Raw genomic sequence first — 24,823 nt, forward strand, 5'->3', positions numbered from 1 at the left:
TAAATACTGAAATAGTCTGAGCTGTCACACCACTGCTTCCCTTTTTCCCTACTTTAACACATTCATTCCTGAAACTGACTGTTATCCTACCCTAATGTTTATAGCTGTGATTCTGTCAATTCCACTACATTGGTGAAACAGGAAACCACTGTGAGCACAGAGGTTTCAGCACATGTCACCCTTGACTATACGCTTGCTTAAACACAGTGTAACATATGAAACAGGCAGTTGTATGTAAAAACACAGCTTGATGTCAAAAACTACAAGGTCATAACAAGTCTTTGAATATAATTTCTGTAAAAAGTAGTGCAGGCTGTGTTATTTAATTTGCTTGGATTAATATCTAAATGAAAGAGCAAGATAAAAATGTTATTTCTTTTATTTTATTGTAATAATGAGAGTGAAGAACTGAATGGTGGTTAATTAATATATCCATAATTACACAGCATTTAATTTGGTACCATTTTCCTAGTTACAAAAAATCACTGATAAGCAAGTACAGCATAATTAAGTGATAATAACATAACTGATTATAACAGTACAAGGCTTTGTAAAGGCTTTCGTTAATCAATGTACTAAATGGTCATGATAGTAAATTAATTTCATGCAAACTGGCATATGGGTAAGTTACATGTGTCAAATTAATTGTACCTTCAAAAATATCTGTTGGCAAGTGACAGATACTGTGTCACCATCAGAGTCAGGAATAAGATGATAAACAGTATACGCAGATATTTTTGGAGTTACTTTTGGGTCACTCATTCAACAAGCTACATCAATCTGTATTTGCTCCAGCAAATAACATTTGGATAAATTGGTGAGTTGTAAAACATACTATTATAATCCTTAATGTGTTTCTATGCTTACATTACATGATGTTCATTGGTAACAGACAGTAACGCATTCCAAAGTTCTGGAAAACTACATCTCACAGATCCAGTTTTGTTCAATATTACAGTTCTCATCATTCCAATCACCGACGCCTGATGCGCGGTGCCAAAACTCCACACAGTCTTGGTTTCTCCCATCATAGCTGTTGGGCTGGCCTTTACCCCAAAACCTACAAGAGATGGGAAATATCAAAGTCAGAATAAAAATGTCCTTGGATAAGCAGAACTTTACAAAAAAAACAAAAAACAAAAGATATATATTAAATTTCCTACGTTAAGGTCACTGGAGTTCCATCCACCCATTTCCACTGCCCCTCTACTCCTTCATCAGTCAGTCCGATCCAGACTTCTTTGTCACTGCTATACAAGCCATTGATGAAGGTCTATTAAGAACGAGACATGCAAGTTACAGCAAATGTTTGTCATACAAAAGGATCAATTTAATTCAATTTTATTTATACAGCACCAAATCAAAACAAACAAGGCGCTTTATATTGTAAGGTATACCCTACAATAATACATACAGAGAAAAACCAAACAATCATATGACCCCCTATGACCCAGCACCCCGGCAACATTGGGAAGGAAAAGCTCCCTTTTAACAGGGAGGGGCAGCTTTCTGCCACGACCGGTTGGGGTGAGGGAAGGAAGATGGGATAAAAGACATGCCGTTGAAGAGAGCCAGACATTAATAACAAGTATGATTCAGTGCAGAGAGGTATATTAACACATAGTGAGTGAGAAAGGTAACTGAAGATTATCTGTATTTGTTTCTAATTTATCTATATTTGTCTCCCTATTGTTTTCTCTTGTTCTTAACCGATTGTGAAGCACTTTGGTCAACTCTGTTGTTTTTAAATCTGCTATACAAATGCATTTTGAATTGAACTGAATTGAAGAAGAAATACTCAATGCATGATGGGAATCCCCCAGCAGCCTACACCTATTGAAGCATAGGGAGGATTCAGGGTCACCTGATCCAGCCCTAACTATATGCTTTAGCAAAAACGAAAGTTTTAAGGCTAATCTTAAAAGTAGAGATAGTGTCTGTCCCCTGAATCAAAACTGGAGGCTGGTTTCATAAATGGGAAGATTGCAGATCAGACAGCACCAATCAGTAGTTTTATACGAAGAATGGATAATAACATCTTCAAAGTTAGTGACCTGTTGGTAATACATAGGAGAGAAAAAACTAATAAGCATTGGTGATGAAAGAGTGAGCAAGTAGACTTTGAATATTGTTATAATATCTGTATTAGCAAAGCTTTCTGTTTTTTAAGGTAACATTTTTATGAGTATGTCATTTATGTCATTATGATTATGTTATTGTGTTAGTTTTATGAAAAAAAAAAAGACTTAATAAAAAAACTTTCAGGAGCTGAAATTCATAGCATGCGTTGTCAGTTGATGTACTGGTGAAAATGGGGAGGAAAAAAATGAGTTCAACTTTAAGAAAAGAAAATGACCTCAAATACTATATATGGAGAGAAGACAAATGTAAACAAACCATTTCTTCTTTGCTTTTTATTATTGCCAGGTCTGCTCCTCTGTTCTGGCAGTCAGTTCTGCTCTTTTCCCACGTTTTTTTGCTAACTGAAGTGAAGTAGCAGCTGTACTCAAACTTCTTCCAGCCAGTGGGGCATTTCTTCTCTGTAATTTACAATTTTTGTTGATCAATAACCAAACACTGGGGCAAAAGTAAAGAGATGTTTGATAGCTGTTTTCTTTTTGCTTACCTTGCATTGTTGCATTCAGTCTGTTAATTTCCTCCAACAGCTTTACTCTCTCAGCAGTCAGGTTTTCATTATTCACCTTCAGCAGGTCTCTTTCTGATGTTACATTCTGAAAATTGCTTTGAAGAGCGTTTTTTTCCTTAACCAATGAGTCATAATTAGCCCGCAGGACATTTTCTGCTTTTTTGATTACATTGTAGGTAGACTGAAGATGCTCAAGTTGTACAGTCAGATTTTGGTGACCTTTTGCTAACTTGTCCTTCTCAGTTGTAGAGAAGTTGTAGTTATCTTGCAGATTTTCCACTGTCTTAATCAAGTCGTTGTAACGATTCAGCAGCTGCTCTCTTGATCCGGTTACATTGTTGAATTTGTTCTGTAAGTTGTTCCTCTCTTTGGTCACAGAGTTAAAACTGGTCTGCAAGTCATTTCTTTGCTTGAGGACTGAATCATATTGTTTTTGTAGCAAGTCTTTGCCTGTAGTCAAGGCATCATTGTTCAACTGCAGCTGGTTTTTAAGAGTTTCTAGCTTTTCAAAATTTTGGTTCAAAGCAGCGTTACTGTCCTTTAACTGGGCTTGGCTTTGTGTAAGCTGCTGTTTTTCCTCCATCAGTAAATTGTAATTGGTCTGCAACCGTTCTCTGCTTGTAGATAAGGAGTTGTAATTTTCCTGTAAGCGATCATAGCGTATCATCGTATCCTGTTTCTCTTTTTGCACAGCTTTTATGTTTTGCTGCAGGTCCTGATTCTGCATAGTCATGGCTTTTGAGCTATTCTGATAGTCTCGTTCCACATTTTGATCTGTTGGAGAGGAGTCATGACAGAGGTGAGGACAATCAATTTATTTCACCTTGATATAAGGAAATGTTAATACTTAACAGACAGAACAAAAAGGTAGACTCACAGTGGATGCTTTGACCTATGACACCAGCCAAAAGGAGTAAACACAGCAACCCCAGGCACACTGTGGCAAGCTTGAAAGGACTGGTTCTTACTATATAAACTGAATGACGGATGGCAAAGGAGAAGGAGAAACTATAAGTTGGTGAAGCATGTTAAGGAAGTTGTGGTTTTAGAAGGTGGTATTGCAAAATTACACTTTAAAAAACATTCATCTTGCATAAAAATGGTTAATTCCTCTTTCAAAATGTACCTAATTCAAATATTTTTAATAAAGCAACTTCAACCATATGTGCTTTATACAATGACTGTTAATGGAATAAATAATATTATGTTCGCTGCAGCCTCAAAAGTGTTCTGTTTGACTTTAAATACAATATATTCACATGAATGCTGTTATTTTGATAAAAGGACATATTTAAGTTAAATATTCATCTAGGTGCATTTTGGTTCCACCAGTTCCTTGTGCAAATAATAAAGAGATGAGACTGCATGGTGATGTTGTGCAGGTACTAGCCAAATGGTTGATTTTTCTATAAAACTACTGCTTAGCACTATCGTTACCAAAAAAGCACACCTTCAGCCACAGGAAGGTTACCATTTCCCAATTGCTCCATGTAGATTAAAATTTTCCATCGGAGCCAAGCATAAAAGTTGAGAGCAGAGCAATGTTATGTATTTGTGATTTCCTTTAAAAAAAAAAAAGACAGGAAATTTAAAATCAAGGTTCATTACCTGTAGAGTGAAATTTGCTGCCTTCTTCAAAAAACTGCTTGTAGGCAATTTTAGTGTCATCAATGCCATGTGTGGATGCATGGTACTCGACACTCATCCTTGCATCTGCCTTAAAAGCTGGAGTCCAATCTGTGAAATCAAAAATGTTTTATGTGAAATAGTTTTCACTATAATAAATCCCCTCCCTTTCAAACTATTTACACTGAGGTGTTGATTGCTTTTAAAATAATATAAGGTTAATGATAGATAATCAAATATATATATGCCTAAACTTTAATGAATGCAAAATATAATTGAAATAATCCTTACCTCCCCTTGCAGATCAAACAAAACAAAATCAATGGACGAGCTGGAAATAGAATGATGAGCTTTTTCAGTTTGAAGAGTTTAAAATCTAATCTACTTCCTTTTTTTTTTTTTTGCTTATAGGGCAAACTTTGGGGGTATTTTAGGAGGTGGAGCAAGAGCATACCTCTTTCCTGAGTGAGTCAGCTAGAAATGATGGGAAATCAAAAGATAATCTAAACATATGTGATGAATTTTAACAGTGCATTGCACAGAACACAAGGCAATTATGATAAACTTAATATTATAGTGTTTCTGATTTAATACCCACCAATAAACTCTCCAAATATTTTCCACCATAGAAAAGTTTTGATCCTGGCTGTCTGAGTAGGAATTTCGCAACATGAACCGCCTGCTCTTATGAATAGATATGCGGAACCGTAGATTTCACAAAAACTTAAAAATGCTGAGATTGAAGTTTCAATGTGAAGATATTATGCAAAAGTCTAAGTCAGATATGTTGTTCAAGTTTTATAATAAGATCTCTTATACGTGCCAACTTCTACATTGTCGATTCATTCTCTTAACCACTTTTCTATGTGGGGTTGTGGGGCCACTGGAGGTGATCCCACAAGTTGCAGGTTGAGAGACGAGGTCCAAAATGTGTGTATTTTGACATATGAAAGGAAGGCAGATAGAACACATAGGCTCCACATAACTATGAGGTTCAAACCCAGAACCATGTTGCTCTAAAGCAGCAGGGCTATTTTACCACCATACTGTAAGGTAAGGTAAGGTAAGGTAAGGTAACTTTATTTATACCTAAAGGCAAGGTAAATTTGCTTTACAGAAAAATGACAGCATTTGACATCCCTTTAAAAACACGCTGTGTGCTGAATACTGAGTTGTAATATAAAATTGTCAAGAGAAGAAAGGAAAATGCCATAGAGCTGCATTTTACTGCGATAACAGATTAACTGTTAGATACCTGTGTGATGCTATGAATAATACCTACTGCTGAAAAGCTGTGTTGTGTATGATTACTGTTTATCCTTTTCTTAGGTCAGCTCGATTTGCAATACAATGTGAAGCCAAAAATTATACATCTTTCAAAATAAAATTACTGATTTTAATCATTTTATGCTCAGTGGTTCTCGAACTATTGTTTCCATCTTTGACTGTTCATGAAGAAGTGATACTACAGCCTTTGCTTTTAGGTGGACCCTGCAACGAGTTTCTGCCGAGCAAGTGAAGTGATAAAAAAAAAAAAAAGTGAGAAAAGCAAGAGTGCAGAAAGTGTGGGTTTGACAGATACACCCTTTTATTATCTCATCCAAGCAGATGTTATAAATCAAATACAATGTCAAAAATAGCCACAGAGTATAATAGAACATGGCCAACCCACAGAGTATGCACAAAGAGTGTGGTTTGAATTGGAGTGCTGCGGTACCGTTACATTTACACACATATTGTGATAAATGTACAAATAAAATATAATGAATTTCAAACCAATAAATAACTATAGCCAGATACACATCAAACTATGTTTACTTGTTATCCAGTAGCCAGTATCAAATCAACAAAAAGCTCATTTGGATTCCATCAAACACTCACATTATTACACACCCCTAAACTCTGTCCTTTAACCTCAGTGCCTTCTCAACTGCCTGGCAGCCAAGCAGATGGCTGGAAAATCAGTTCTCAAGTTGCTCATATAACTGAAATTATTTTAAAATTAAAATAACAAGCATACTGTCATTCGGTCTGCACCAGATTATAATAGGTTCTTTTTTTTCTTCATGACAATAAGACCTTTCAGTTTCAGGAAAGCTGTTTTTTGGTGTTACCCTGACAACAGACAAATAAGCAATAACAAAAACATGGGGAGGTAACAGCAGCCATATAGTACTAAGTCAGTAAACACTATGACAATAATAATAATAATTTTTACTGAGTTCTTTACAACAAGGCACAAATTGGTCCATCACAAGATCCAGTACAGTTAAAAAAATAACACAGTTTAACACATGAAGTAGAAAGTAGAGAGAAAAGCAACAAAAGGAGAACCATAAAAATGAAGTGAAATGAGAACGGCTCTCTGATAAAAGTGTGTCTGTTACAGTCTCAGGTTTGTTTATGTTTCTGAGTTTTGGGTTCTTATTATGTTGAATTTTGGTTCCGGTGGTCATTGTTATTCTTTTATAACTTTGAGTTTTTTGTGTTAAGTTTTTTTATTTCGGTTATATCTTTAGTTTTCCTGTCTGTGTTCATTCTGTCTCATTTTGTCTTTATGGATTTTTCTTCATTATTTCTCTTTTTTTTTTTGGAAATTAATTTTCTTTTTATCTCTTTTTACTTTTACTTTTTGGGCCCTGTACTACAAAATTACTTTACAATACTCGGGGTATTGTTCTGTTATCAATCAGGCTAAGTGGTAAGATGAAGCTGGTCATCAACTCATTAATAAAGCCCAGCATTTTTCCAAGCTAGCTACAAGCATATTCACATGAAAGGGGTGGCATTGCCAGCGCCTGACCAGTCACAACTATGAATAAGTTCACTGGCAGCAGAGCAGCTGAATTTCCAAAGTAAAACTATAATATTAGAAAAAAATATGTAGAGATTAAATATAGACTAAAAACAACACAGCTGCTGTAGACAAATTAGTCAAGTATGTGTGTGGGAGGAAAAACTGTGTTCAGTAGTTTGCTGTGTGAATGTTTGCACTTTACCTTCGTCAATAAGACCAGAAAAGATTTACTATATTATTAAAGTTTAGCCTATTTTAAGGCAGAAAGGAAAGCCGGCAAATATGGTGACTATGCAAGTTAACAGACCTATCAGTCTCAAAAATTCCCTTCATTTTTAGTCACCTGCGCATTCACTGTAGTTGGTGTCCATTTGAGAGAGATGTTTTGCACATCAATTCTATAGTGATGGTGGAGTACTCTGTAGAAAATTTGTTCAAGTAAAGACTATCGTCCTCCTGGTGTGGCATACCCGTTGGTGACCCCCACACAGCAGAAACCCAGGCGCTGGTAAAGGCGGTGCGCTGCCGGTGCATATGCTGTGGTCCCAAGGATAACTGAAGAATATCCATAATGAGCAGCAAACTCCAGAACTTTCCTTCCCAGCACAACACCAACCCCACATTTCCGATATCTTTGGTCAACAGACATTCTCTGCAGGACAACAGAACCTCCTGATTCATTTTACTGGCCAACTGCTGCTACAGTGCCCACCACTTTGCCTTCTAGCACTGCTACCGAAAAACAGGAGCCTGGGGCAAGCAGACAATAAACAGAACTCAGCCTATTGCTTCAAATATTGGAAAAAACAAAATTTTGGCATAATATTGAATGCTGACCACATGAAGGTTAAAAGGGCTCTCTCAGAAGTTAAGAGAAAAATAGTTGTGTATACATTAGGTGCACTTGTTCAACTGCATATTAACACAAATATCATAATCAGCCAATTACACAGGAGCAACTCAGTGCAGTGCAAAGCAACATCCTGAAATTTAAAGTGAACATTAAAATGGAGCAGAGAATGCAGTACCAGACAAACTGGTTGTAATACTTCAGAACCTGATTGCACTGCCATCGCTAAGGTTTCAAGGTTTCTAAGATATGAATAAAATAAAAAAAAGAACATTTGAACACTGCTAGCATAATGGACATGGTTTTGACGGCGGTCCCATACAAACAAAAAACAGATGATGAAGGATCACCAAATATGCTTCCAAACCAACTTCATTCTGAGCCAAATACTAGAAAATATGATGAAGCATATCTTGCCTTTGGCTTCACCTGCACAATGGTGGTGCAAAGTAGGTATCCCCAGCAGAGTTTGTTTCCCCTGAGTCGACATGTAAAATAATTACAACATAAAGATGGTTTGTTTTTCTGTTCTTGAAGGCTACGTCCACACGTACATCACATAAATGTAATTTTAAAAAATTACATTTTTTCAAAACCGATGATGATGTTGGCGTCAGGATATGTTTGTGAGAGTGTCTGTGTTGAATGTAGAAGCCACGTCCGAACTTAACTCTGACACATCTGTCTTTCTAAATGGAGGAACAATAACTGCGTGGGTATATGTAAGCGTGTAAAAAACTGCAGCTAGTAAGATTAACAGCAACAGTATTTTGTCTATATCTGCCATTGTAGAAATTCACCTCACATAAACAATAACGTGGTGCACAGCATGAAGTCAAAAAAGGTGCACACCTTTGACATTCCGTGACTAAATCAACTTTTTCCTCATCCACACATAAACGTAAAAACTGACTTTTTGAAAATCTCCACCCTGACAGTTTTTAAAAATCTCTGTTTTCAGTGATCTGAAACGCCATTTCCATGTGGACAAAAGGCACGAACGCATAAAATAATCTGCATTTTCAAAAAAAGAAATACTTGCGTAGGTGTAGACATAGTGTAAAAGAGTTAATAGTTTATTTTATTGCTACCTGTAAATTATTGCAGTTTACCTTTATTTGTGTAATTGTTTACAAAAAGTTTGAGGTGGGAAATAAACTGCAGTGGAGTTTGACATTAAAATATGGGTGTATGTGGTTGGAGGATGTTTGTACTGTGCCTTGGAGGGGGGGCGAAGATTTTCTTGTAAAACAAAGGGGGGACTAGTAAAAAAATGGTTGGGAACCACTGATCCAAGTAAAATGAACTGCTTGCACAATCTAAGCATTCTTCCTAATAAGTAATGTTCATTTTGAAAGAAAAGTGATGTTGAAAGTTGCCATAGACAGTGGTTTGTGGTTTTCACTTACCGCATTCAGTAAAGACATTTGGGCAATAGCCTTTGGTGGCTCATTTGAATGAACAGAGTAACCCTTCAGCACTATTTGAATCTGAAAATTTTATAAGCTGATGACTCCGCAGTCATGAGTTTGACATCAAAGTTTTGCAATGCAGAACAGTCAGAAAAAGAAAAAAAGAAAAAAAAACATGGCACCACTGATAAAAGGAAATGATGAGCAACAGCTTTGATTTTGTGTTTTCCGGGACAGGAGGTCAACTATGTGGATGTAAGTAACACCAAAATTGTATCTGTAATATTTCTAAATGTGTGTTTCAAACCACTTCAAGCAAGGGACCATGCATTACAAACAGAAACTGCGAAAAGTCTTTTGTATTATGGCAAAACAGAACCTGGCAGTTTCTGGTTTCCGCGTAAATGTTATGTACCTTGTGGCTTCATGTAGAACTTCTCAATGTTCCCCATGTCTGTGTTCATAGCTCGCCTGAGGTAACCATGGATGACACGTCTGCTGCAGAAGTAGCGCAAACACATCACACTTGCTGGGAGGACTCCTATCACCCACCAACATTTGGTGATGACAAGAGATATAACTGCCAGGGGAAAGATATCCCGTGATGCTTAAATGTAAATAAATTATAAAGTTCATAAAGAACAACACAAAAAGCACAAATTTCAATTCATTCAGACATTCGGACATTAAAACTGAGTCTAGTAGAACTAAAAGAACAAAAGGTTTTAGTAGCAGACAAGTAGCTTTTACAGAACAGGTGGTTGGTCTTTGTTCAGGCACGGAGGTTCTTGGTATATCTGGAATTAGAATCTTACACAATGTTCAAATTACAAAAACAGAAAAATAGAGAACAATTTACCTTAAAAGATTGTTTGTTTCAGACATTAGATGGGTGATCTTACCTGTCATAGCAGCATAAAGCCAGAGACTCTCAGGGTGATGTCTTAATCCTCTGAAGGCAGTGTCTGGCACCATCTCCATCAGCCCTTCATAAAAAATTTGCTGCACTACTAGATTGTCATCTGGTTCAAATTTGCATACTAATGGAATGTATTCATTTTGCTCTTTCAGTCCATTGCTTTGTTTTTTGTAACACTTTTTTAGTGTTTTTTTTCTCCATATCACACTTGATGACACCAGCAGAGAATCTGAGTGTGTAAAATAAGAAGCTGAGGGCCAACAGGAAGACCTTTCAGCAACAGTGTTTTCTCATGTGAGCTCCTTAGACCACGATGACCTGAATGACTGAGAACCTTCACAGACATTTCATACTGCACACAATGTTTATTTATTCGTGACTTCTTTTAACTTGACCACTCTCTTTATTTTTTTATCATATTTTTTAAACTCACATTGCTTTTGTTTTTTTATGGTTTTTAGTTCTTTGAATGCATTTTTTCAAATGCTGAGGAATTTGTTTTTGTCTCATCAAACACATTTTGTTTTAATGTTAAAATTTGGCAAACAAAACTTCCCAAAACACTTTCCCCAGTCAGTTATGTCCCCATGTCTGTTTGAAGCATTAAGCTTGCATGTCCTTCTCCTCGTCTCCATATCTGTGTGTTTCCTGTTTTCCTTTGACAGTCCCGCGTCCTGTGTTTAGTGTATTCCCTTTTGCTTCCTCCCGGTCTCATTTTGTCAGATTAGTCGAAGCTGTGTTTCCCTCCTGTGTCTAATTCCCTTGTTATGCTTTCTGTATTTAAGCCCTGTGTTTTCCTTTGCCATTGTCACATCATCCCACATTGTTGTGTTTTGTGTGGTCCTGGTTTCTTGTTTCTAACTTTTGTATTTAGTAATCTTGCTAAAGTGCAGTAAAGCTGCCTCCTTCAGTTTAACCCTTTGTGTTTGGGCCGTCTTCCTGCCTGCCACAGCACCTGTACATGACAATGTCATGAAAATGTTTGTTTGACTGCTGAAGTCTCACTTCAGGTGCCTTTAAATGACTTGGTCATCACTTTGCAACACTGTGTACCACAGCAGTAAGAAAAATACTGCACCCACTCAACCTGGATAGCTACTAGGTGAGCTCACTGTAAAATAGGGGAGCAGTGCATGTGTTTGTGGTAAATAGAAGACTGGAACTATGACAGGTAAAATGGTCAGGTAATGGAAACCAACATGGTTTTAAACCAAACTGTCATTTAAATTCTAAGTTATCTGGCAAAAAATGAATTACCTTTTGTGCACAGTTCCAACAACTGCTTCACTTCCTCACTGTGCATAAAATCTCAAACCCAAAGAGCAAATTGCTCAAAATTACAATGCAAATGATTGCAACAGGATTAAAATTATTTGAGCACAATAAAGAATATACACAATCCCCAACTGTTTATATGTTGGCTTAAGGCTTAAACATGAGCCACAAAATTCCCTGCTTATTCATGAGCACTACAAAGGATGTCGCTAATGTAGTGTAATCACTTTAAGAAATGTTCCGCTGTATTAAAATAGAATACGACAGTGGCAGCAGAAGGCAAGAGGCTGAGAGGAAGCAGGGAAGCTGGTGCGGAGTGACTCACTAGTCCGAGAATTCTGGAAAGATCTGTTGAGATTAAAAAGAATCGTCGTACATCCGAAAGGACCAAACATGCCAAATGTGACATGAGGGTCGGATCAGTTAGATGCTATATTTAACAGTGATGACGTTTTTCAGTTGTGATGCATACAAAATGATACTGATGCAAATCCTGGGGGAAGGCTGGAATGGAAAACCACTACAAGGGCACGAGGGAAGCAAATGGAAGAACTGTGCTTGGATCACAGCGAGAAACTATCCTTCAGATAAGCTCATTGCAGAAAAGTCTGCAGACACTTTCTGTCTCTTTTAGATGCAAATGAGCAGCAATGCTGTCTGCTTGGAAAAAAATGCCTCACCACATCTTTCATACACAGGTGAATGTGACTGCTTCACAGTCTAGGAAGTCTAGGAAGGAGATACACTGAACAAAAAGCTCAGTAATGTCAAATTTCAATTCAGTAAGAACACAGTGAGTGTGGGGGTGTTTTTGTATTTGTAATTCTATGTTACTAAGCTACATTTTTATCCTCTGTGGTTTTTCGGTATACATACTATGAGCACATGTTGCCTCCCACTCTCAAGTACTCACTTCCTTCTGAAATCAATACTATCCTCGTTGTCTAGCTCTATTTAACCCTCTTTATTCTGCAGCACTATTGCATAAATGCAACACATTAAAACGCTGTTGTTATTGTGCTTACTACAGTAAAAAAATATAACTTGTATATTAGCTGTGTTCGATAGCTAAAATTTTCATTCATTGCAGAGTTAAATAAGAGAATTGAAACCATTCTCTTTTCCACGTATAGTGTTGTGGAGTAAATAGGCTGTTAACTTAGCTTAAGCTTAGCTTAAAACTATCATGGTTCCCCAGTCTCCTGTGCATCTCACATATTTCTATCAGTCTTTTCTTCTGTGTGTGTATGCAATAAACACACCTTCTGTTGCAGGACCGGGCCTTCCCTCTGTTCCCACCTCAGCTGTTGACACACCTGGTCTGATGAACTCACCTGTTGGTAATCTGTGATGGATCAGGCTGCTATGTAAGCTGGAGGTTTCCTTTCATTTGATGCTGGATCACTGAAGTGGAAGGAGTTGCAAGAGTTGCAGAAGGTCTGGCTCTGTTTGAAAGCGTGAAATCACAGTAGGTTGTTTTTGCAGTGGTTTTGAGATGTACTGAGAAGCAAGTTCAACATAATCAGTACACTTTACTAGTGCTGGGTTGGAAACATTTTTGCCTTCAGTACTGCCCTAATTCTTCATGGCATAGATTCAACAAAATGCTGGAAACACTGATTTGATGGTATCACACAACTTCTGCAGATTTATCAGCTGCACATTTATAACATGAATCTCATCCAATTGCAGTTGGAAACCACCAACTGCCATGTCCTATTTCATGAAAATACTAAATAATTACCTCAGCTGCTGTTTGTAGATCCATTGCATCAGTCCCTTCGATCTTTCCTCCAAATGTTTATGTAGAATAAAATACATTTTCTGATGAAAAACCCCTAACCTCAGTATTTTGTTGTACTTTGAGTTTTAGGACCTCAGAAAGCCAGCTACAAAATCCAGGCTGATACGATGACAAATCTACAAACTAAGCTAAAGATAAACCCTACTTTCCCCCACTTGCTGTAGTTTTGGATTATATAATATGATGACATTCTCCATCGTGTTAACAGCTAAATATTATGTCCTACACATTTAGAAATATTACTGATAAAATTTACTTGATACTTAGTACATGTAGAGAACCACCTGTCCTGGAAAACAATTAATCAAATCCTTTTTAAAGGACTATAACAGAGAAGGGATGAAATCTCCAGTCAAATTCTTCAGATGATTTTCAGTTGCTTTTATCAATCATGGCATGTTTTTCAGACTGTTTAACGTTGTAAAACATTGATTTCAAACTTCTGACTGCAGAGCTTTTGCATGCCACCTTTTTTATACTCTTTCTCTGCCCTGTGTTCAAATTCAGAGGTAATATGCTTTAAAAATAAATAAATAAAAACTGTTAAAATATTCATTCAGTTTTTCTGATGAGGAATCAGACCTCTAGGCATTTTGGCCTGTTTTAGGCCCTTAAACAACTTGAATATTTTTTTTTTAAAAAAAGATCACGTTTTCAGTTCAAAACAAAACAAACCACCTTATCACCATAAGCTGGAAGACAAACTTCTCCCATCTGCAGCAGTTACCACAGTTACAATGAGAACTATTTCAGATGTTGATTCAGTCCTGACAGGTTACCTTGTGCATTCAAATGAGCCACCAAAGCAAGTTGCCTAAGCGTCATCATTGTGTACTGTATGACAAGTCAAAGCCACAAGCAATCATCCTAGAGCAGGCAGACATATTTCAGCATTCCTCTTCTCCGCAAATGAACCTCACCTATCATGAAGAACACTCAGTGTATGCAAGCTGTTGAACTTAATGTATTTTGGTTAGTACTAACTTGCAAACTATCCTCAATTAGGTACACCTTGGTCCTGTCAGTTCTGACCACTTTTTGACTTTAGAACCACCTTAATTCTTTATGGCATATATTTAATAGGGTGCTGGAAATACTCCTCAGATGTTTCAGTATATAATCATGTAGCTGCTTGATGCAATTGCTGCCGATTTGTCTGCTGTGCATCCATGATGTGAATCTCTTGTTCCACCATATCCCAAATCTGCTCTGTTGGATTGAGACCTGGTGACTATGGAAGCCATTTGAGTACAGTGAACTCATTGCCATGTTTGAGAAAGCAGTCTGAGGTGATTTGAGGTTTGTGACATGTCATGTTATCCTGCTAGAAGCAGCCAGTAAAGAATTGGAACACTGTCGGACTGACATGGTCTGTAACAACACGTAGTAAGGCCATGGCATTAAATTAGTACTAAGAGGTTCAAAGTGTGCCAAGAAAATGTCCCTCAAACCTTTACAGCCCCACCACCAGCCTAAACAACTAATAGAAAGCAGGATGGAGATTGTCTTTGCTGACAGGCACCCAGTGTGGTCTTAGCTGCTGTAGCTCATCTGCCTTAAAGATTCAATCCTGGGGGAAGGCTGGAATGGAAAACCACTACAAGGGCACGAGGGAAGCAAATGGAAGAACTGTGCTTGGATCACAGCGAGAAACTATCCTTCAGATAAGCTCATTGCAGAAAAGTCTGCAGACACTTTGTCTCTTTTAGATGCAAATGAGCAGCAATGCTGTCTGCTTGGAAAAAAATGCCTCACCACATCTTTCATACACAGGTGAATGTGACTGCTTCACAGTCTAGGAAGTCTAGGAAGGAGATACACTGAACAAAAAGCTCAGTAATGTCAAATTTCAATTCAGTAAGAACACAGTGAGTGTGGGGGTGTTTTTGTATTTGTAATTCTATGTTACTAAGCTACATTTTTATCCTCTGTGGTTTTTCGGTATACATACTATGAGCACATGTTGCCTCCCACTCTCAAGTACTCACTTCCTTCTGAAATCAATACTATCCTCGTTGTCTAGCTCTATTTAACCCTCTTTATTCTGCAGCACTATTGCATAAATGCAACACATTAAAACACTGTTGTTATTGTGCTTACTACAGTAAAAAAATATAACTTGTATATTAGCTGTGTTCGATAGCTAAAATTTTCATTCATTGCAGAGTTAAATAAGAGAATTGAAACCATTCTCTTTTCCACGTATAGTGTTGTGGAGTAAATAGGCTGTTAACTTAGCTTAAGCTTAGCTTAAAACTATCATGGTTCCCCAGTCTCCTGTGCGTCTCACATATTTCTATCAGTCTTTTCTTCTGTGTGTGTATGCAATAAACACACCTTCTGTTGCAGGACCGGGCCTTCCCTCTGTTCCCACCTCAGCTGTTGACACACCTGGTCTGATGAACTCACCTGTTGGTAATCTGTGATGGATCAGGCTGCTATGTAAGCTGGAGGTTTCCTTTCATTTGATGCTGGATCACTGAAGTGGAAGGAGTTGCAAGAGTTGCAGAAGGTCTGGCTCTGTTTGAAAGCGTGAAATCACAGTAGGTTGTTTTTGCAGTGGTTTTGAGATGTACTGAGAAGCAAGTTCAACATAATCAGTACACTTTACTAGTGCTGGGTTGGAAACATTTTTGCCTTCAGTACTGCCCTAATTCTTCATGGCATAGATTCAACAAAATGCTGGAAACACTGATTTGATGGTATCACACAACTTCTGCAGATTTATCAGCTGCACATTTATAACATGAATCTCATCCAATTGCAGTTGGAAACCACCAACTGCCATGTCCTATTTCATGAAAATACTAAATAATTACCTCAGCTGCTGTTTGTAGATCCATTGCATCAGTCCCTTCGATCTTTCCTCCAAATGTTTATGTAGAATAAAATACATTTTCTGATGAAAAACCCCTAACCTCAGTATTTTGTTGTACTTTGAGTTTTAGGACCTCAGAAAGCCAGCTACAAAATCCAGGCTGATACGATGACAAATCTACAAACTAAGCTAAAGATAAACCCTACTTTCCCCCACTTGCTGTAGTTTTGGATTATATAATATGATGACATTCTCCATCGTGTTAACAGCTAAATATTATGTCCTACACATTTAGAAATATTACTGATAAAATTTACTTGATACTTAGTACATGTAGAGAACCACCTGTCCTGGAAAACAATTAATCAAATCCTTTTTAAAGGACTATAACAGAGAAGGGATGAAATCTCCAGTCAAATTCTTCAGATGATTTTCAGTTGCTTTTATCAATCATGGCATGTTTTTCAGACTGTTTAACGTTGTAAAACATTGATTTCAAACTTCTGACTGCAGAGCTTTTGCATGCCACCTTTTTTATACTCTTTCTCTGCCCTGTGTTCAAATTCAGAGGTAATATGCTTTAAAAATAAATAAATAAAAACTGTTAAAATATTCATTCAGTTTTTCTGATGAGGAATCAGACCTCTAGGCATTTTGGCCTGTTTTAGGCCCTTAAACAACTTGAATATTTTTTTTTTTTAAAAAGATCACGTTTTCAGTTCAAAACAAAACAAACCACCTTATCACCATAAGCTGGAAGACAAACTTCTCCCATCTGCAGCAGTTACCACAGTTACAATGAGAACTATTTCAGATGTTGATTCAGTCCTGACAGGTTACCTTGTGCATTCAAATGAGCCACCAAAGCAAGTTGCCTAAGCGTCATCATTGTGTACTGTATGACAAGTCAAAGCCACAAGCAATCATCCTAGAGCAGGCAGACATATTTCAGCATTCCTCTTCTCCGCAAATGAACCTCACCTATCATGAAGAACACTCAGTGTGTGCAAGCTGTTGAACTTAATGTATTTTGGTTAGTACTAACTTGCAAACTATCCTCAATTAGGTACACCTTGGTCCTGTCAGTTCTGACCACTTTTTGACTTTAGAACCACCTTAATTCTTTATGGCATATATTTAATAGGGTGCTGGAAATACTCCTCAGATGTTTCAGTATATAATCATGTAGCTGCTTGATGCAATTGCTGCCGATTTGTCTGCTGTGCATCCATGATGTGAATCTCTTGTTCCACCATATCCCAAATCTGCTCTGTTGGATTGAGACCTGGTGACTATGGAAGCCATTTGAGTACAGTGAACTCATTGCCATGTTTGAGAAAGCAGTCTGAGGTGATTTGAGGTTTGTGACATGTCATGTTATCCTGCTAGAAGCAGCCAGTAAAGAATTGGAACACTGTCGGACTGACATGGTCTGTAACAACACGTAGTAAGGCCATGGCATTAAATTAGTACTAAGAGGTTCAAAGTGTGCCAAGAAAATGTCCCTCAAACCTTTACAGCCCCACCACCAGCCTAAACAACTAATAGAAAGCAGGATGGAGATTGTCTTTGCTGACAGGCACCCAGTGTGGTCTTAGCTGCTGTAGCTCATCTGCCTTAAAGATTCAATCCTGGGGGAAGGCTGGAATGGAAAACCACTACAAGGGCACGAGGGAAGCAAATGGAAGAACTGTGCTTGGATCACAGCGAGAAACTATCCTTCAGATAAGCTCATTGCAGAAAAGTCTGCAGACACTTTGTCTCTTTTAGATGCAAATGAGCAGCAATGCTGTCTGCTTGGAAAAAAATGCCTCACCACATCTTTCATACACAGGTGAATGTGACTGCTTCACAGTCTAGGAAGTCTAGGAAGGAGATACACTGAACAAAAAGCTCAGTAATGTCAAATTTCAATTCAGTAAGAACACAGTGAGTGTGGGGGTGTTTTTGTATTTGTAATTCTATGTTACTAAGCTACATTTTTATCCTCTGTGGTTTTTCGGTATACATACTATGAGCACATGTTGCCTCCCACTCTCAAGTACTCACTTCCTTCTGAAATCAATACTATCCTCGTTGTCTAGCTCTATTTAACCCTCTTTATTCTGCAGCACTATTGCATAAATGCAACACATTAAAACGCTGTTGTTATTGTGCTTACTACAGTAAAAAAATATAACTTGTATATTAGCTGTGTTCGATAGCTAAAATTTTCATTCATTGCAGAGTTAAATAAGAGAATTGAAACCATTCTCTTTTCCACGTATAGTGTTGTGGAGTAAATAGGCTGTTAACTTAGCTTAAGCTTAGCTTAAAACTATCATGGTTCCCCAGTCTCCTGTGCATCTCACATATTTCTATCAGTCTTTTCTTCTGTGTGTGTATGCAATAAACACACCTTCTGTTGCAGGACCGGGCCTTCCCTCTGTTCCCACCTCAGCTGTTGACACACCTGGTCTGATGAACTCACCTGTTGGTAATCTGTGATGGATCAGGCTGCTATGTAAGCTGGAGGTTTCCTTTCATTTGATGCTGGATCACTGAAGTGGAAGGAGTTGCAAGAGTTGCAGAAGGTCTGGCTCTGTTTGAAAGCGTGAAATCACAGTAGGTTGTTTTTGCAGTGGTTTTGAGATGTACTGAGAAGCAAGTTCAACATAATCAGTACACTTTACTAGTGCTGGGTTGGAAACATTTTTGCCTTCAGTACTGCCCTAATTCTTCATGGCATAGATTCAACAAAATGCTGGAAACACTGATTTGATGGTATCACACAACTTCTGCAGATTTATCAGCTGCACATTTATAACATGAATCTCATCCAATTGCAGTTGGAAACCACCAACTGCCATGTCCTATTTCATGAAAATACTAAATAATTACCTCAGCTGCTGTTTGTAGATCCATTGCATCAGTCCCTTCGATCTTTCCTCCAAATGTTTATGTAGAATAAAATACATTTTCTGATGAAAAACCCCTAACCTCAGTATTTTGTTGTACTTTGAGTTTTAGGACCTCAGAAAGCCAGCTACAAAATCCAGGCTGATACGATGACAAATCTACAAACTAAGCTAAAGATAAACCCTACTTTCCCCCACTTGCTGTAGTTTTGGATTATATAATATGATGACATTCTCCATCGTGTTAACAGCTAAATATTATGTCCTACACATTTAGAAATATTACTGATAAAATTTACTTGATACTTAGTACATGTAGAGAACCACCTGTCCTGGAAAACAATTAATCAAATCCTTTTTAAAGGACTATAACAGAGAAGGGATGAAATCTCCAGTCAAATTCTTCAGATGATTTTCAGTTGCTTTTATCAATCATGGCATGTTTTTCAGACTGTTTAACGTTGTAAAACATTGATTTCAAACTTCTGACTGCAGAGCTTTTGCATGCCACCTTTTTTATACTCTTTCTCTGCCCTGTGTTCAAATTCAGAGGTAATATGCTTTAAAAATAAATAAATAAAAACTGTTAAAATATTCATTCAGTTTTTCTGATGAGGAATCAGACCTCTAGGCTCACGTTTTCAGTTCAAAACAAAACAAACCACCTTATCACCATAAGCTGGAAGACAAACTTCTCCCATCTGCAGCAGTTACCACAGTTACAATGAGAACTATTTCAGATGTTGATTCAGTCCTGACAGGTTACCTTGTGCATTCAAATGAGCCACCAAAGCAAGTTGCCTAAGCGTCATCATTGTGTACTGTATGACAAGTCAAAGCCACAAGCAATCATCCTAGAGCAGGCAGACATATTTCAGCATTCCTCTTCTCCGCAAATGAACCTCACCTATCATGAAGAACACTCAGTGTGTGCAAGCTGTTGAACTTAATGTATTTTGGTTAGTACTAACTTGCAAACTATCCTCAATTAGGTACACCTTGGTCCTGTCAGTTCTGACCACTTTTTGACTTTAGAACCACCTTAATTCTTTATGGCATATATTTAATAGGGTGCTGGAAATACTCCTCAGATGTTTCAGTATATAATCATGTAGCTGCTTGATGCAATTGCTGCCGATTTGTCTGCTGTGCATCCATGATGTGAATCTCTTGTTCCACCATATCCCAAATCTGCTCTGTTGGATTGAGACCTGGTGACTATGGAAGCCATTTGAGTACAGTGAACTCATTGCCATGTTTGAGAAAGCAGTCTGAGGTGATTTGAGGTTTGTGACATGTCATGTTATCCTGCTAGAAGCAGCCAGTAAAGAATTGGAACACTGTCGGACTGACATGGTCTGTAACAACACGTAGTAAGGCCATGGCATTAAATTAGTACTAAGAGGTTCATAATGTGCCAAGAAAATGTCCCTCAAACCTTTACAGCCCCACCACCAGCCTAAACAACTAATAGAAAGCAGGATGGAGATTGTCTTTGCTGACAGGCACCCAGTGTGGTCTTAGCTGCTGTAGCTCATCTGCCTTAAAGATTCAATGTTTTGTGCTTTTGTACTGAGTGGTTACTTAAGTTCCTGGTACCTTATTAGCTTAAAACCATTCTCTTCTGACTTCAACATCTTCACTCAGAAACCTCCTCCTTTTTGGATATTTTCTCTTTTATTTGGAACATTCAATGTAAAAGCTAGAGATCATCCCATATGGAAAAGAAATAGGAAAAACTTATAAAAGACTTGCATCAACTTTAGCTTGCTTCATATAATGAATCATATAAGGCTTATATGATTTACTCATGAAAGTGGCCACTTTCTCATTACTTTCATATACTGTTTTAGGAAGTATCCAAAACATACAAGTTCCATTTATATAATTTTTCAAGGGATCTTATATCTGTTTTCACTCTTGTATGCTTTTCATGTTTCACACAAGACAGATACAAACCTTATAAGATTTATATATATCTTTTCCATATGGGATTGTAAAGGAGAATCCCAGTAGATTAGCACTTTCTGAAATACTCTGACCAGTCACAACACCTTTATAGTCACCTGCCATCCTGATTGTGAAGTTCCATTTGAATTTGAATAGGTCAACCATGTCTGTTTGTCTAAATAGCCTAAATAGCTAGCGTGGGATTGGATGGATTCTTCCAGATGCATCTTTATAGTGTTTAATGCACATTTAACCTTAATCTTTTTACTCCACCACTGATGGTGTTAAAGGTTCTGTCAGAGAAAGAAAAATCGCTTGCAGCCTGCACAAAAATTTAAGGAGGGGATAAACTCATCAATGTCCAAATTTCCTCATTGTTGCTAATCAAGAAAAAGGCAAATGGTAACCCTGACTGTATGATTACTCCAATTATCAGTCATGTCTCAAAATATCCTTGGGCAGGGTACTGAACCACAAATTGCCCTAGATGCATTCACTAAACTGTGCGTGAATGTTGGAGAAAAGTCCTTGGGTATAGATAAAAGCACTGTACGTATGCACGTGGTTGGGTGAATGAGATTTGTAGTAGAAAGTGATCTGAGTGCTCAAAATTGAGCAGAAAGGTGCTATATTACTACTAGTCCATTTAATAGATGAGGTCATTGTAGCCTTTCTCCTGATGTGTTGTTTCAAGATGCAACCAAAATATTTCAGTCTAAACTTTAGTCGGTTAACAGTTTCTGAAATGACCAGTCACATCACCTTTAGAGTCACTTAAATCACTTTTCGTCTCGATTCTGAAGCTCTGCTGGAAATTGAATATCGTTGTCTTGAGCATTTCTGCTTGTCTAAATGGACTGAACTGGTGGCATGATGGACTGAACTGGTGGCATGTGACTGGCTAATTAGGTATTTGCATAATATAGGATATATAATATATTAAAGGAGAAGTATAGTAGGTGTAACTAATAAAGTGTCTGGTGGATGTGTTCCTGTTTCTGGCTTCACTTACCCTAACATCAAAATAGTCAACGACACAAATGTAAATACAGTTTCTGCAAAAGTATTCGGCCCCCTTGAACTTTCCCACATTTTGTCACATTACAGCCACAAACATGAATCAATTTTATTAATTTCCACGTTAAAGACCAACACAAAGTGGTGTACACGTGAGAAGTGGAACGAAAATCATACATGATTCCAAACATTTTTTACAAATAAATAACTGAAAAGTGGGGTGTGCGTAATTATTCAGCCCCCTTTGGTCTGAGTGCAGTCAGTTGCCCATAGACATTGCCTGATGAGTGTTAATGACTAAATAGAGTGCACCTGTGTGTAATCTAATGTCAGTACAAATACAGCTGCTCTGTGACGGCCTCAGAGGTTGTCTAAGAGAATACTGGGAGCGACAACACCATGAAGTCCAAAGAACACACCAGACAGGTCAGGGATAAAGTTATTGAGAAATTTAAAACAGGCTTAGGCTACAAAAAGATTTCCCAAGCCTTGAACATCCCGCGGAGCACTGTTCAAGCGATCATTCAGAAAGGGAAGGAGTATGGCACAACTGTAAACTTACCAAGACAACGCCATCCACCTAAACTCACAGGCCGAACAAGGAGAGCGCTGATCAGAAATGCAACCAAGAGGCCCATGGTGACTCTGGACGAGCTGCAGAGATCTATAGCTCAGGTGGGGGAATCTGTCCATAGGACAACTATTAGTCGTGCACTGCACAAAGTTGGCCTTTATGGAAGAGTGGCAAGAAGAAAGCCATTGTTAACAGAGAGGGACACAGCAAACATGTGGAAGAAGGTGCTCTGGTCAGATGAGACCAAAATGCAAAACGCCATGTGTGGCGGAAAACTAATACTGCACATCACTCTGAACACACCATCCCCACTGTCAAATATGGTGGTGGCAGCATCATGCTCTGGGGGTGCTTCTCTTCAGCAGGGACAGGAAGCTGGTCAGAGTTGATGGGAAGACAGATGGAGCCAAATACAGGGCAATCTTGGAAGAAAACCTCTTGGAGTCTGCAAAAGACTTGAGACTGGGGCGGAGGTTCACCTTCCAGCAGGACAACGACCCTAAACATAAAGCCAGGGCAACAATGGAATGGCGCCTGTTACAGTTGTCTTAGGGCGAGATGCAGGGTACAATGTGCTTAATTTTACTTTCCCCTGTGGCACCATTATGTTCATCGGTGTCAGTTGTGTATCCAGGAGTTTCCAATTCCATCATTACTTTTGTGTGTATTAAAGTCCTCTGTCACTTACTGTTCTGTGTTGGGTTGTTTGTTTCCAGGTCACATCACGTCATAGTTTTCTCTTCTACTCTTCAAGTTCATGTTCGGTTTATTTCATAGTTTCATTATCGCATGTTCCTGTTCAGTTTTATGTTCTAGTCTATTGTCATTGTTTCCATAGTTAGTCATAGTTGTTTCCCAGTTTAGGTTTCAGTTTAGCTTCACCCTTGTTTCAACTCGCTGTGCTTTTCTGTTTTATTTTGTTTCTCTTCAGCCTAAAAAAACTGCTCACGTTTTGTTACACCGTAGTTAGTTTCTCCCGTGTCTACTTTTGAGTCTATTCCTCAAACACACTGGCTGCTAAGCCGTGACAGCCGGAGTACCTGGAAACACATAAACACGGGGAGAATATTCACGGAAAGACCCCCAGCCTGATGGTGGAATTGAACTCGGGGACTTCTTGCTGTGAGGCAACAGTGCTAACCACTGTGCTGCCCAAAACAAACTGTGGCCAAACAAACATGGATAAATTTACAAAGCAACTTTTACAAATAAAAAGCAAATTATATTTTATATAGCATAAGAGTCCCATTAGTGTGTATGTGCGTGTTTGTCTGAATACATCAGTGTCGTATAGTTAAAAAGTCTTCTCAGTGGTCAGTAAATCTGAAAAGGAGCTACAGTGCATTTAAAGCCAGTAAGTTAAAGATGGAATTGAGATCCATCAGCATCAGGGCCATCATTACGCCATGTACACACCTGACTAAGGCAATGCAATGTTGCCTATTTATGTATTGCTTGCTAGATGGATTCTTCTAGATTCATTAAAACAAATTTACCATTAATCTTATTGCTCCACCACTGAGGGTGTTAAAGGGTCTGAGCAGAAAAAGAAAATTTGCTTGCAGCCTGAAAAACAATTTGAGGGGATAAACTCATCAACGTCCAAAATTCCACCATTGTTGCTAATCAGATAAAACCAAATGGTAACACAGACTGTATGATTACTTCAGTTTTCCACATTCAGTGCTTTTATAGTTGGAAACAGGAGCATATCCTATAAATCCTTTAAATAGAGGCGGCTAAGGTTCAGACAGTTGGTGGATTTATCCCTGGCTGCTTCAGTCTATAGTGTCATCCTTGGGCAGGGTACTGAACCACAAGTTGCCCTAGATGCATTCACTAAAGTGCGTGTGAATGGTGGAGAAAAGTGCTTATGTATAGATAAAAGCACTGTATGTATGTGCATAATTAGGTGAATGAGATTTGTAGTAGAAAGTGCTCTGAGTGCTCAAAATTGAGCAGAAAGGTGCTATATTAGTACTAGTCCATTTAATAGATGAGGTCATTGCAGCCTTTCTCCTGATGCGCTGGTCCAAGATGCAACCATAATATTTCAGTGTAAACTTTAACTGACATAAGTGCTATGCTATCTGGAATTCAGAGAGTTTCCTGTCAGTTATTCATGCATCATCTTTCGGTGCTTGCCAGAAGAATATTTGCTGCTTTTGATTATCTGTGTCTATTGATTTCTGGGCCAGACTGACTGAAGATTTCTCAGAGCTGAGAGAGTTTCCTGT

The 24,823-nt window shown here is 38.1% G+C and overlaps 1 protein-coding gene and 1 pseudogene across 1 annotated transcript; both read right to left on the reverse strand.

Annotated features, from left to right (window-relative positions):
- Window positions 1-367: 367 nt before the first annotated feature.
- LOC146708433 (uncharacterized) lies at window positions 368-4,632 on the reverse strand. The gene is made up of 7 exons (XM_085460311.1): window positions 4,565-4,632; window positions 4,256-4,384; window positions 3,525-3,623; window positions 2,627-3,421; window positions 2,398-2,540; window positions 1,164-1,273; window positions 368-1,060 (listed from the first exon to the last, which is right to left on the reverse strand). Exons 2-7 carry the CDS (start codon window positions 4,350-4,352, stop codon window positions 922-924), a joined length of 1,383 nt encoding a protein of 460 aa, XP_085316437.1. The 5' UTR covers window positions 4,353-4,384; window positions 4,565-4,632; the 3' UTR covers window positions 368-921.
- A 2,754-nt stretch (window positions 4,633-7,386) lies between these two features.
- On the reverse strand, window positions 7,387-23,236 carry LOC146708434 (N-acetylaspartate synthetase-like; annotated as a pseudogene).
- Between the last annotated feature and the right edge of the window lie 1,587 nt (window positions 23,237-24,823).

This window comes from Copadichromis virginalis, linkage group LG6 (genome assembly GCF_057382275.1).
Source record: "Copadichromis virginalis isolate Kocher_CV1m ecotype Utaka linkage group LG6, C_Virginalis_male_GT1.1, whole genome shotgun sequence".
In the NCBI taxonomy this organism is placed as follows: Eukaryota; Metazoa; Chordata; class Actinopteri; order Cichliformes; family Cichlidae; genus Copadichromis; species Copadichromis virginalis.